This window comes from Molossus molossus, unplaced genomic scaffold (genome assembly GCF_014108415.1).
Source record: "Molossus molossus isolate mMolMol1 unplaced genomic scaffold, mMolMol1.p scaffold_m16_p_10, whole genome shotgun sequence".
Lineage (NCBI taxonomy): Eukaryota > Metazoa > Chordata > Mammalia > Chiroptera > Molossidae > Molossus > Molossus molossus.
Window position 1 is genome coordinate 3,935,050 of NW_023425345.1, and position 12,295 is coordinate 3,947,344.

General features: G+C 51.4%; 1 protein-coding gene across 1 annotated transcript in view; it reads right to left on the minus strand.

Annotated features, from left to right (window-relative positions):
* Positions 1-12,295, minus strand: part of FAM83F (family with sequence similarity 83 member F) — a 38,197-nt gene continuing 25,902 nt past the window's right edge. The window contains exons 2-5 of the mRNA XM_036252111.1: positions 9,795-9,962; positions 9,157-9,278; positions 7,455-8,134; positions 1-1,142 (exon numbers count right to left, since the gene is read on the minus strand). Coding sequence (XP_036108004.1) covers positions 1,093-1,142; positions 7,455-8,134; positions 9,157-9,278; positions 9,795-9,962 — 1,020 coding nt within the window. The 3' untranslated portion in view covers positions 1-1,092. The remainder of the gene's footprint in view (positions 1,143-7,454; positions 8,135-9,156; positions 9,279-9,794; positions 9,963-12,295) is intronic.

The window sequence follows — 12,295 nt, forward strand, 5'->3', positions numbered from 1 at the left end:
CTCTCTGGTGTGCATTCACACACTCTTTCCTCAGACCCCAAGGCACACAAGTAGGGTGAGGGCAGTGTGTGGTTTCAGGCAGACTTGCTGGCCTGACATCATGGCAATGAGACTCTTGAAGAGGCTGAGGGTCCTAAACACAGTCTGACTTTTGGCAGGGGGGCTAAGGCTTGTCTTGGGCTGAAATGTAACTAGATACGGGGACTAAGGGCCATCTCAGGGGTGGGGAGAGGGCAAATGTTCCTGTCCAACGGGCCCAGCCTCCCACACCACCGGATCTCCCTCTTGGCCAAGCTCTCTCCCTGCCTTGGGCTGCAAATCAAGGCACATGAAGGGGAGGGAGTGGCCCCAGGTAACAGCACTAGAAGAACCCTGTGAGGGTTTGCAGCAGGCAACAGCCAAGGAAGCCTAGACCCCTTGGGGCAGAGAGCTCCAAGATGGGGCAGAGTGAGGGAACGGAGACCTTAGTACAAGGGCTCTCCAAATGGCAGTGTCAAATTCTGCCTCTGGCTCACCCTCATTTCATTCAGAGTCTAGTGCAAGAGGCTGCAGGGACCCCCCAGAAGGCCACAGTAGCCAGTGTCCCAGCTGACCTAGCATCATCTATCTTCAGTTCAGAGGCTAGAGCAAGGGTCCCTGTCATCTTCCCTTTTATTCCACCAAGCCTGTTGGGGGGACCAGAAGCACCAGGAAGCCCAGGAAAGAAGTCAGGAGGCTGGGGCTGCCCTGGAAACCCTGTCACATTAAGGTAGAAAGATATGGGCTCACCCCATCTGGGCAGGGCGAGGCTGGCCCCGTGGAGGGAAGGGGTCGGGCACAAAGGAGAGAGGACGCTAGTCAAGCTTTCACTTCATGTAAACAAGGAGGAGCGACCCCTGCCCAGCCACAGTGGTCCTGTGGAGATGTGTGACTGCCTTGAGATGTGGCAGATTCTCACATCTGGGATTCAGGGATCCTGGGGCCAGGATGGAGGCTTCTAGGCAGGAAGACAGTAGGGGTCCGATGTGCAAACTGGTGCAGGGTTTGACCTGTGTTCTCCACAGGACAGAACAGCAGGGCATCCACAGGTCCTGCCCACTGCTGGCCTGCAGCTCAGGAAATCACACAATTGCTGGTCTTGGCAGGACTGGGACTTGTTTTACCTGCAGAGACAAGGGACACAGGCAGGAAGGATGTAAGTGAAGTGCTCAGTGGACTGCCTCCAGTGCCTCTCCTGTGCACCACCCACACCTCAGATTTCGGGTTGGGGTCACGGTCTCCCTCCCAAACTGCTGAACTGGAGGCAAGTCAGTAGGGCCCCCAGGAAAGCAAGAGGAAAGATTCTCCCCATCATGGTGGCCTCAGCAAGACTGCCACTGGTTGGGACACTGAGGGATCTGTCTTCTCCTGACCTCAGTGGGGTGGGGAGAAGGATGTAGACCCCAAACCAACAACTACAGTCAATGACTTAAAAGTCTTGTCAAGAGGCAATTCACCTGCAGCTAATACCCTATGCAGCCTCACAGCCCACAAAGCATAACCACAGTCATTCTCTCTAGTGATCCTCCTGGGCAGCCACTCCCTCCACCATGCAGGCTGCCTAGGTTGGAAGGGGAGAATCTTGTGCCTTAGTAAGGTCAGTAGGCTGACCGGAAGCCAGGCACTGTGCCAGGGCCCACATGCTTACGGAGGCGGTTTTAATGTACAGGATGGAGGGAATGCATTTCATAGAAAGGAGGGGGAAAGCCAGCTGCATCCCTCCAGGCTAGAGAAGCATAGTTCTCTTCCCAGGCCCCTTCCTTTATAATCCCTAGCAGAGGACGGTGGCTTCTTTGTGGGGAGGAGGGGTGGTGGTCACTGGCTACAAGGCAGACACTGATACCTCCTGGCCTGCCTGCGAGGTGTTGGCCACTGAATCCAAGAGTGCTGGCTGCCTTTCTCCCAGGTGAGAGCTGCTGAGCTATTTCCTGCCAGTTCGTTTCTACACTGCAAGTGTGGGGTTGTCCCCTGGATGCTCACGCTACCTTCCCTTATCACTTCAGCTGTAAATTTAATTAAGGTGGTAGCTGCCACTTTCCCTGGGCCATGAGCAAGAGCAACATTGGACAGGCCAAGTGGGGTCCATCCCCCCTGCCCTGCTTCATGAACCACTCCTTGGGACTGACTACAAGTTCAGCCGAGCTCCTTAGGGACTGTGCTGACAGCATTTAGAGCTCAGAGGAGGTGGGAAGGGACCTGGTGACTGTGCCTCCTCCCTCCCCGAGGGTTCCAAGGGTCAAGAAGCTTGGTCATCTTCCATGGCGGTGCTGAGGCTGTCTCTGGTGCAGCTCTGAAGTGATTATATTCTGCTATCCCACCATCACCTCTCTGCTGCAATGGACATGTCTGTCCCCACTTTCTCTCCTTAGTGGCTTGTTTTATTTGCTTGGCCTACTGAGCAGATGCCAAGTTCCTCCCCGGAGGCAGCAGCATCTTGGAGGCGGGTAAGCGAAACAAGCTCCGGACAGGCAGGGGCATCAGCGGAGCCCGCATACAGACCCAGCTCCTCTGGAGAAGGCAGGAACACCCACTCTCACGCTAATTTGATAGGGCTGGATAAAAGCCAGGGGAGACCCTTTATACTCAGAATTCATTTTCATGCCTCTGACAGAGAAACCGTTTGAGGGAGAATTCTTTATGTCTCATAGTCCCTTCAGTGCACAGGGATGGGGGCCCACCTCGTGTCGGTGTTCAGCAAGACTCGGAGGCGAATCAGACCTGCTCAGATTAACAGGGAAGAATCCATGAACAGCCAAAATATTTTACAGAGTATCTGTGGCATGGATGCCAGGAGGAGGTTTATAAAAGAAAGTCAAACTTCAAAGGGAGGTCATACTGGAGTGAGACTGAAATTGGGCTGGGAAGTGGGAGGAGTCAGCATGAAGGTAAGGGCTGGAGGTGGGACACAGCCTGGGGGAGGGAGGGAGGCAGGGACACTGCCATGGACAGCAGGACTAGGATGAGGGCTCTACCTTCCTTCAGGTTTCAGGGCTCTACATTCCCCTTTCCGGAAAGATTCTTCCCCTACATAGCCATCTGGCTCTCTCCCTCCCTCCACTCAGGTCTGCTCAAATGCCCCCTTGTCAGAGGACTTCCCCATCCCCCTTTATCAAAGGGTCATTGCCCTGCCTGCCCTCTCTCTGCAGGTATTCTCTCCATAAGGGTGGGAACTTTGCTGGTTTTACTCACTGCTGTACCAGGAACTCAAAATAGCGTGTGGCACAGAGTAGACTGCATAGACATACATTTGTTTGGAATGAAATGAATGATCAAGCAGCCCTGGCTGGATGGCTCAGTTGGTTGGAGCATCATCCCATACACCAAAAGGTTGCAGGTTTGATTCTTGGTCAGGGCACATACATAGGTTGCATGCTTGGGGTATGTATGGGAGGCAATGATTGATGTTTCTCTCTCACATCAATGTTTCTCTCTCTCCCTCTCTCTCTCTCTCTCTCTCTCTTCCTTGCTCTGAAAACAGATCCTTGTGTGAGGATAAAAAAAAAAAAAAATGGTGTCAACAGATGATGACACATGTGCTCTCACTCACCTCACTTACCTAGGTGGTGACGGAGGCCCTGGCTAGGCCCAAAGTAAACCAGAATGGCAGGAGCATTGTGACACCTGCTGATGAGAATAAGGATGCCTGCCTCTTCTCTAGAGTTGAGTGGGATCAGCTCCTTGAAGGAGGCTCTCTTGGCTCCCTTTATCTGTGCAGTGTGACCTGGACCCCAGCTGGTGACACTGCTCAGGCTTGTAACACAAGACTGCAGTCTCCAAACACCAGTTGGGGTCAGAATCCACGCTGCTCAGGAATTACCCTGAATTTTGAATTTCACCTTGACAAGATAGCTCTTGAATAGACTTGCCCAGGATCTAGAGCTCCAAAACCTTAGAAGCATGTCTTCAACCTTCCATCCTGGACAGGAGAGAGATCTGAGTCCTCCAGTCCCCAGGGATGACAGAGGCAAGTCTCAAGTCCCCAAATCCAGGAGCCTAGCACCCACATCACTAGAAGCCAGGCCACACTGCCAGCCAGGGTGTCCTGTCCATGCACGAATCAGAGGAGCCCAGGAGAGATCTGGAAAGGCAGCTGCCACCAGAAGCACCTCAAAGAACTCAGGGAAGAAAAGTGTGGAACTAGAGGACCTGGACAGGTAGTGTCCCAGAGGGTACTCTAGAGCGTAAAGGATCACTCCCTTCTTCCTCTGCTGGTGGGATTCCAGGGGGAGAATCAATCATCTATTCAGGCCTCTGGCCCTTGCAGTCTTTAAAGATGTGGGGAAATGGTGCCAACCTAACCTTCCGGAGACAGACTAATGCTTCATGCAAAGCCCTGGGAGGCAGGAGGCCATGCTGACTGGTTCTCACTGTGTGACCATGGACACAGGGGCTCGCCTTTTGTCTGTGAAATGATATCATCAGGCAGGGTGTTTGTGAGTTCCGGGAGAAAGCACTTAGCACCCGCCCACCCAGCACATGCCAGGTGTTCAGTGAGTCTGTGCCTTTCTTCCTTCTTTTAACTGTGTTCAAACGTTGGCCATTTCTCAGCATGAGCAAGGAGGGGCTTCAGGACAGCCTTTGGAACCTTCTTCCCCAGCCTGGCAGCCCTGAGGGCAGGGCCTTGTTCCAGTGTCACAACAGTCTGCTGCTCTGAGGACCCCCTACATGGGAAACACTCAGGGCATTTATTTAAAATGCAGATCCCTGAACCCAACCCAGCAGTACAGACCCCTCACTGTTTTAACACTGTTCCCTGAGGCTAGGATCTCCCCCAGAGGGTGTGTTTGGAGCTCCTGGATGGGTATTCCGCAAAGGTACACACACTTATCACAGGAGCAAGGTCTCAGCCAAGAGAAAAACCAGAAGGAAAAGGTGCTCAGCTTCCGCCAGTAGAGGGGGCCATGAGCCTTCAAACCCCCAGGTAGCCCCTTGCTGAAATCCAGACCTAAAGGAAGGGATTTCTGAAGGTTCTCCCAAGGACCACACTTGGGTTCGCAAAATCTGCATGTTGGACACCTATATACTTCTTATCAAGCAATTTTACAGGCTACCAACACTTAGCTTTTCTATTTCTCCCTCTTTCATCCACCCTATCACCAGCCCAGGCTCCCCTTACCAGGTGGGCAGCAGAGACAGAAAGGACAGGGTTAGAATCAGAGCTCAAAGGGACCTTTGAATCTCTCTCTGGTTCAGCCCCTTCCTCTTCTTGAGCAGGAAATGGTCCGGGGAGGTGAAAGGGTGCATTCAGAGGGTGAGGAGCAAGGTATCCTTCAACGGCTGTTGTGATGATGGTCTGAATGTTCATTGCAGGACTGGGAGCCTTTCCCTGGATGGGGGCCCTAAGGTAGCAGCAAAGTGATTTCCTCCCAGCTGACAGTTCCAAATACACCAGGATTACTAGTGCCAACCTTGGAGGTCCCCGTGCTGTTAGGAGCTTGACCCTCTGGCACACAGAGTCCTAGAGACCCAGCTTCCTAGTGACTGAGAGGAGGCACTAAGACAGCCCAGCTGCAGGAGAGGAGCCCTGCTTCTTGCCTTGCCTTTGAGGGAAGAAAGCAGCAGGGAGAGAAAAGGTCTCATTAGGGACTTTAATTTCGGGCCCTCAGGTACTAGACGCCCACCTAGGTGGGCAGAGGCTACTCTGTGTTCCTTCTAAAGAATGAAGAGGAATAGGGTGATCTTGCTGGGCATCTTTTTATGTGACTCTCGAGTTTGCTGTCCTCTCTCCCTCTCTGCGTGTCAGGCCCTCAGCAGAGGAGCTTCCCCAGCGCACAGTCTGGGTCTGCCTGGCTGGCTGCTGGGCACCATGTGAGTGGTGAGACTGAGCAGAGACCGTCTAAGTCATCTAAGCAGGGGACCCAATGCTGAGAGACACAGGAAAGGCAGTAAAAAGGGACAAGACAATGGGCCTTTCGTTTCTATGGAAACAGCACCTCGGGGTGAGGGGCTGAAGGAAGAGAAAGCTTCTACTTCACCTTCATCAGGACTTGGGAAATGGCTTCTTTTGTGGTTGGACTCGTCCCTCCCCTTCCCTTCCTTGCCAGATGTTCACCATGGCAACCCTGCCACCAAACAAGAGGTGCAAAGCAGCAGCCGCATCTGGTGCTGGGGGAACCAGGGAGCCAATGGAGAAATGGACTGGGCCAGTCATGCCCCCTGACAGGACATGGGCCCTGGCCTGGGTGTGAGTCCTGGCCCCAGTACCACTTACTGTGCCTGGGGACCACTAAATTCACCTCTCCAAGCTCCCACCTGCCACCACCGAGGGCCAAGAGAGAGAGAAAGCACCTAGTGAAGGACCTAGCACATGGAGGTGCTTAATAAATGCTCCCTGGCCAAACAGTGGCCTAAAAACACTGGTACTTCTTCTGGGTCCAAACTTGCCGAGACTCCCAGGCCTGTCCTAACTTTCAGAAGTACAGAGTATGGCAGGCTCTGCAGCAGAGCTGTGGAATGAGCGGAGCAGATGATGGTTAAGATCCGTGCACTCAAGCCACTCACTATCAGGTCAAAGCTGGGGCAGTGGCGATGTAGGAGTCCTGGAAGTGCTCAGGCTGCCCAGGGCAAGACCTCGGGCTCTGCCTTCACTACGGGGCCAGCCAGGGAGCCCAGTCTCACTGCTGCAAGGCTCCACACCCACAGAGGGAGAAATCCGAACATGAAAACCTTTTCGACCTCAAGATGCTGACATGAGAACAAGCAGCAGTAGTGGTCCTGACGTCACCACCAGCCTCTGGAAAGGCTGCACTGGAAACTGCTCTGGAGAAAGAGATAAAGGCCAGGGCCTCTAGGGGATCCCAGAAAGACAGCCAGAAAGATAACACCATCAGGAACAATCTCTCCCAGAGGTAAGCAGCATGGCAAACACCACTTATCAAACAAACACAGGAGGAACCAAGTCAATCTATTTTAAAACAGAAACAAGGAAGCTGGATCAGGGTGTAGGTGGAGCACAGGTGAGGGTATGGTGTGTTTGACCAGGTTATAATATCCTGATGACAAGGAACAACCTTTGCCAGATAAAGCCCTAGATTTAGAGGTGAGATCGAGCCTTGGCCCTGACACTCAGCTGCTCTGTGCCTCTGCAGCTTCATTTACAAAGGAGACCCTTTCTAAGCTCTAGTATTAGTAACAGCAGCTCTCAGACTACCCCATGCCCAGCACTGTTCTGAGTACCTTATATCCTCAGAACAGCTGGGCAAGGCAAGCATCATTCTCTCCCCTTTTAGAGAAGAGGAAATGAAACTCAGAGCTGCAGTGGCTGGCTCAAGGCCTCGAGGTAGATGAAAGCCAGAGCAGAACGGGAAATGAAGACTCTCTGACCCCAGACCTGGGCTCTCTCCATGCCAGCAAGCTGCATTTCTGCAGGTACAAGGCAATCTCTCTGATAACAGCCAGTGACCCGGGAAGCTCTGGGCCCGAGCAAGAGGGCTCACCTGAGGTGTCGGCACTGGAGCCATCATTGGGCCTCTTCCCCATCCTAAACTCCACTTCAGCAAAGTTCTCGGTGGAGAGGGAGTTGGCCATGCCGTTGGGCACTGCAGGCCTCTTGGCCCGGCGGCTGAAGAACCTGTAGTTAAAGCGCTTGGCTGGGGTGGCCTCCCCGTTGACAGCTTCTCCCTTGCCATTTCGGGTAAGAGGCTCTCGGGGTTTGAGGTCCACGTGCAGGTGAGAGACCACCCTGCCATCCTTCCGACTCAGCTCTCCTGAGGGTATAGGCTCTACGGGGGGTAGCACCTGCTCCAGCGTGACTAGGTCATTCAGAAAGTTCTCCAGGCGCTCGGCTGATGCCCGGCCTCTGCTGCCTTCCTCCTGCCCCTCTGGGTTGCCACCAGCCTCCCGCTGCTGCCGGGCAGCCCAGCGCATCATCTCCCCCGGCGGGTGGCGGCTGCCGGACACCAGGGCATACTTGGGGTTGATAAGCTTGCGAGCCACAGTGGAGGAGTAGTTAAGGCCAAGCCTGCCTGCACCTCCTGCCAGGCCCAGGAGCTTGTACAAGTTCACCTCCTCAGAGATGGCGTATAGTTCCCGGAACTCCACATCAAAGGGCTCCACGTTCTGCCCTGTCAAGAGGAGGAGAAGGTTCCTGTCCACGTAGGAGGAACTCCAGGTGAACCTGGGAATGTGGGAACAGAAAAGCAAGACACATGTGCCCAGGCCAGTGGTCTCACCCTACCAACAGCCCCTGGGCAAGCCCATCTCAACACCCTGCTGCGACCACCCCAACCTGATCTACCCCTGAGGCTGGACGCCTTGCTGCCTTGTGGAAGGCACCTCCTGGACTTCGTGCTGGGGTGCTGACCCTCCATTGACCCACTCCTCCTTTTTTTTCTAGTCTTGGCTTCAAATGCAAAAGCAGGCAGTGGGTGCCAGGCAAGGACGAGAAGTCAGGCCTGGATTCAAGCCTGGTTTCTACCCTGGGTGCCTTGTAAAACGGGGCTCACAGGGTGTAGAGTCACGGAGCTGTTGTGAGGCTCGAGTGAGATAATGTGTATAAAACATTTAGCTCAGTAGCTGGCACAGTGCACACATTTAAACAGTAGTCACTGCAGCTGCTACTATTGTTAATATCATCCCGTTCCTTATTGGTTCTCCTCTGAATTTTTAGAGCACTGAGTATCTGCAAAACCTCATACTTTAACCTGTAAGAGGATTTATGTCATTTATTAATTGTTTCTGGTACCCAGGTCTCTTTTTGGCACCTAGGTTTTAATTTATGTGGAGGGCAGACACTTGCACAGATATTGTCTGTCGTGTTTTTGGTAATTTACTTTTGCACCAGAATTCAGGAGACAGTCCTTCCATGCCACGGCCTCACATTTCTTTCCCAGCTCTGATCCATTGCTTCCTGCTTGTCCTACCTAACAATTAGCCTCAAAATGCAACCATTTGCTGTGGACCATGAAAAGCAGGCTGTGTTTAATGTTCAGTAAGAGTTGACCCTCTTTCTGGAATAATCCGGTAGCCACAAAGTTTGAGGGACGGGACTAGCCAGGAGGCCTTTCTTTGTCATTAGATCAGACAATACCTCTTAAACCCATGACCATGGAGGCTCTAGTCCAGCCTTTTCCTGAAAATAAACATTTATTACAATTTGTAAAGGCCTCCCAGGCCCTCCTCTCACCTGGCCCAACTCACCTGTAAGATCCTGTGGCTACTTTTTCACCATCTACCATTAAGAACTTTGATGACAGGGTCCCCTTGATCTTCCCCGTGGGCAGGCAGAAGCCCATGCCTGTCACAGAACGGACACGGATGTTCTGTTGAGAAGAGAAGAAAGACACTGTCCCTCAGGTTACAGCCTGCAAGCCTCTGAGCCAAGTGTTTGCTTAGGCAGAGGAGGAGCTCTCCTGTCCACGAGAGCCTGCTGCTGGCTCCTGTTGGCACTAAGCTCTGCTTCCTATGGCCTTACAGTAGAACCCCATTTAGAGAGAGGGAGGAAGTCAGCAACTCTTGCTTTGGGTGTGGATAAGCTCAGGGTGTTTCCTGCCTGTTCCCAAAGCTCCCCAAAAGAGAAACACAGCCCTAGCTTTGACTATAGGCAGAGCATCCCAGATCTGGGCCAGAACTGCCTCCTTAGCCTCAGCAGCCTTGTGATAAAATTTGAATTTGGCACATAATTTAGGGTTATCAGTTAATGAGATAAGGTTTTAGACAGGTGTTGAGATCTTGATATTCATCTGAGCCCCTGAACTGGAAGAGAGGCAGAGAAAGGGGAAGAGGCCGTCTCTGTCTTAATTTCTGCTCCCCACATCCCCCACAGTGGTATAACTCACCCGAATACGGAAGTCAGTGAGCTCTAGGCCCTGACACATCTCCAGGAAATACTTCACTCCAGCCTCATCCAGGATGATGTACACGGGGACCCGGCGCTTAGAGGCAGCATCCACAATGTCTTGGAAGATATTGCCATCGGTGAAGAGGTCCATGACCACAGCAATGACCTGGATGGGAAGGACACTGGTAAGCACATGGTGAGTTCACAACTACAGAGACACACCTTGGCCCAGAAAGGACCAGCTGGACCTGGAGTAACTGGTGGCTAAGAGTCAAAAACCCCATCTGCAGAAAATGGCAGTTGAGTGAATGGAAGCTATACAGACCATCTTCTAAGACCAAACTGGAATTACAACGAAAATAAAGACAAATCGTCAGGAAAAGGCAACCTAAAAGCAGCTTGGAGGACCACATAACCAGGGACACTGACTCAATCCTGGTAGGCTTGCGAAGATGCAAGAGGGGGCCAGGAGCCCACAGTCCGCAGCGGCCTGGGCTGGGACCTGCTGTAGCCTCAGCTGGGAGCTGCGCCCTCGGCTGGGAGCTGCGGCCTGGGCTGGGACCTGTGGCCTCGGCTGAGACCTGTGCCCTCGGCTGGGAGCTGCACCCTCGGCTAGGTGCTACGCCCTTGGCTGGGAGCTGCTGCAGCCTCGGCCAGGAGCAACAGCCTTAGCTGGGAGCAGTAGCCACAGGTTACACTCCCAAGCAGCTTCACAGCACAGAGCCGGGACAGAGGCTAAATTAGCAGCAGCCACTCCTCTTGGGCTCCGGCAGAGGGAGGGCAGACTGGACTGGAACTGTGTGGGGATACTTGGGATTTGGAGGGTGCTCAGAGCTTTTGCTGAGTTGCAGCCACGCAGGACTGTGGTCATCTAACTCTTTTACAGGGCTCTGGGGAGAGGCGGCGGCCCCTCTCTCGGAGTTTCAACCCCACCCGGTGACCAATGAAATGCTAATTGAGGCCCATTAACAACCAGCATCTGCCCCACTCTCAGGAGATCCTCTTACACTGAGCACCTGAGGGAGTTTTTCATTCAACTCAGAAACCAAGTTTCTTCAGGTGACCAATAGCCTCCAGGCAAAAAAGCTAGAGGATAACTACCATTCCCTGGGCTAGCAACTCTAACCAGGAAAGTAAGACTTGACAGTGGTGTTTAAAGTGGGTCCTCACTGCCTCACCCAAACCTAGGAGAGGGAGCCACAAACAGCAGAACAACAACACCCACAGGGAAAATTTGGCAGGCTCCAAAGCCCACTGTGATATCCAAAATGGTGAAACACAGAAACAAAAGCCAAATGAAAGAACAAGAGACCTCTACTGAAGATGAGATAAATAAGGTGCAAGTTAAGCAAGTTAACAGAACTAGAATTCAGAGCCATGATCTTGAGGAAGCTCAACATATGTGTAAGGACATGAGTAAAGACATAGAAATGTTGAAAATCAACAAGTTGAAAATTAAAAACCACCAAGAAGAAATGAAGAATGACATATCAGAAATAAAAAACACATTGGAAAGTCTAAATAGCAGAGTAGAGGAAGCTGAGGACCAGATCAGTGAATTAGAAGATAGGGTAGAAAAAAATCAACCAATCAGAAAACCAAAAGGAAAAAATAATAAAAAACAGAAAAACAGCTTAAGAAAATCTGTGGGACAACTGGAAACGTACTAACATTCGCATCATAGGGACAACTGGAAACGTACTAACATTCGCATCATAGGAGTCCCTAAAGAAGAAGAAAATGAGCAAGGGTTAGAGAATATATTTGAAGAAATAGTGACAGAAAACTTCCCTAATTTGGCAAAGGAAGAAGGCATTCAAGTTCAAGAAGCACCGAGAGCCCCAAGTAAGAAGAACCCAAACAGGCCCACACCAAGACACATAGTAATCAAAGTGCCAAAAATTAAAGACAAAAAGAGAATCCTAAAAGCAGCAAGAGAGAAGCAACAGGTTACCTACAAAGGAAACCCCATAAGGCTCTCAGCTGACTTCTCAACAGAAACACTACAGACCAGAAGGGAATGGCATGAGGTAATCAAGGTCATGAAAAACAAGGATCTGAATTCAAGACTACTCTACCCAGCAAGGCTATCATTCAAAATAGAAGGTCAAATAAAGAGCTTCCCAGACAAAAAAAAGGCTAAGGGAATACATTAGCACCAAACCAGCACTGCAAGAAATGTTAAAAGGACTGCTGTAATTAGCAGGAGAAATAGGAAGAAAAATATAACTACACTAAACAAAAATGGCAATAAATAAGTACATATCAATAATCACCTTAAATGTAAATGGATTGAATGCTCCCATAAAAAGACAGAGAGTAGCTGATTGGATAAGAAAGCATGACTTGTCTATATGTTGTTTACAAGAGACCCACCTCACAACACAAGACTCACATAGGTTGAAAGTGAAGGGATGGAAAAAAATCTTCCAAGCAAACAGAAAGGAATAAAAAAGCTGAGGTAACAATACTCATATCTGATCAAATAGATTTCAAAAT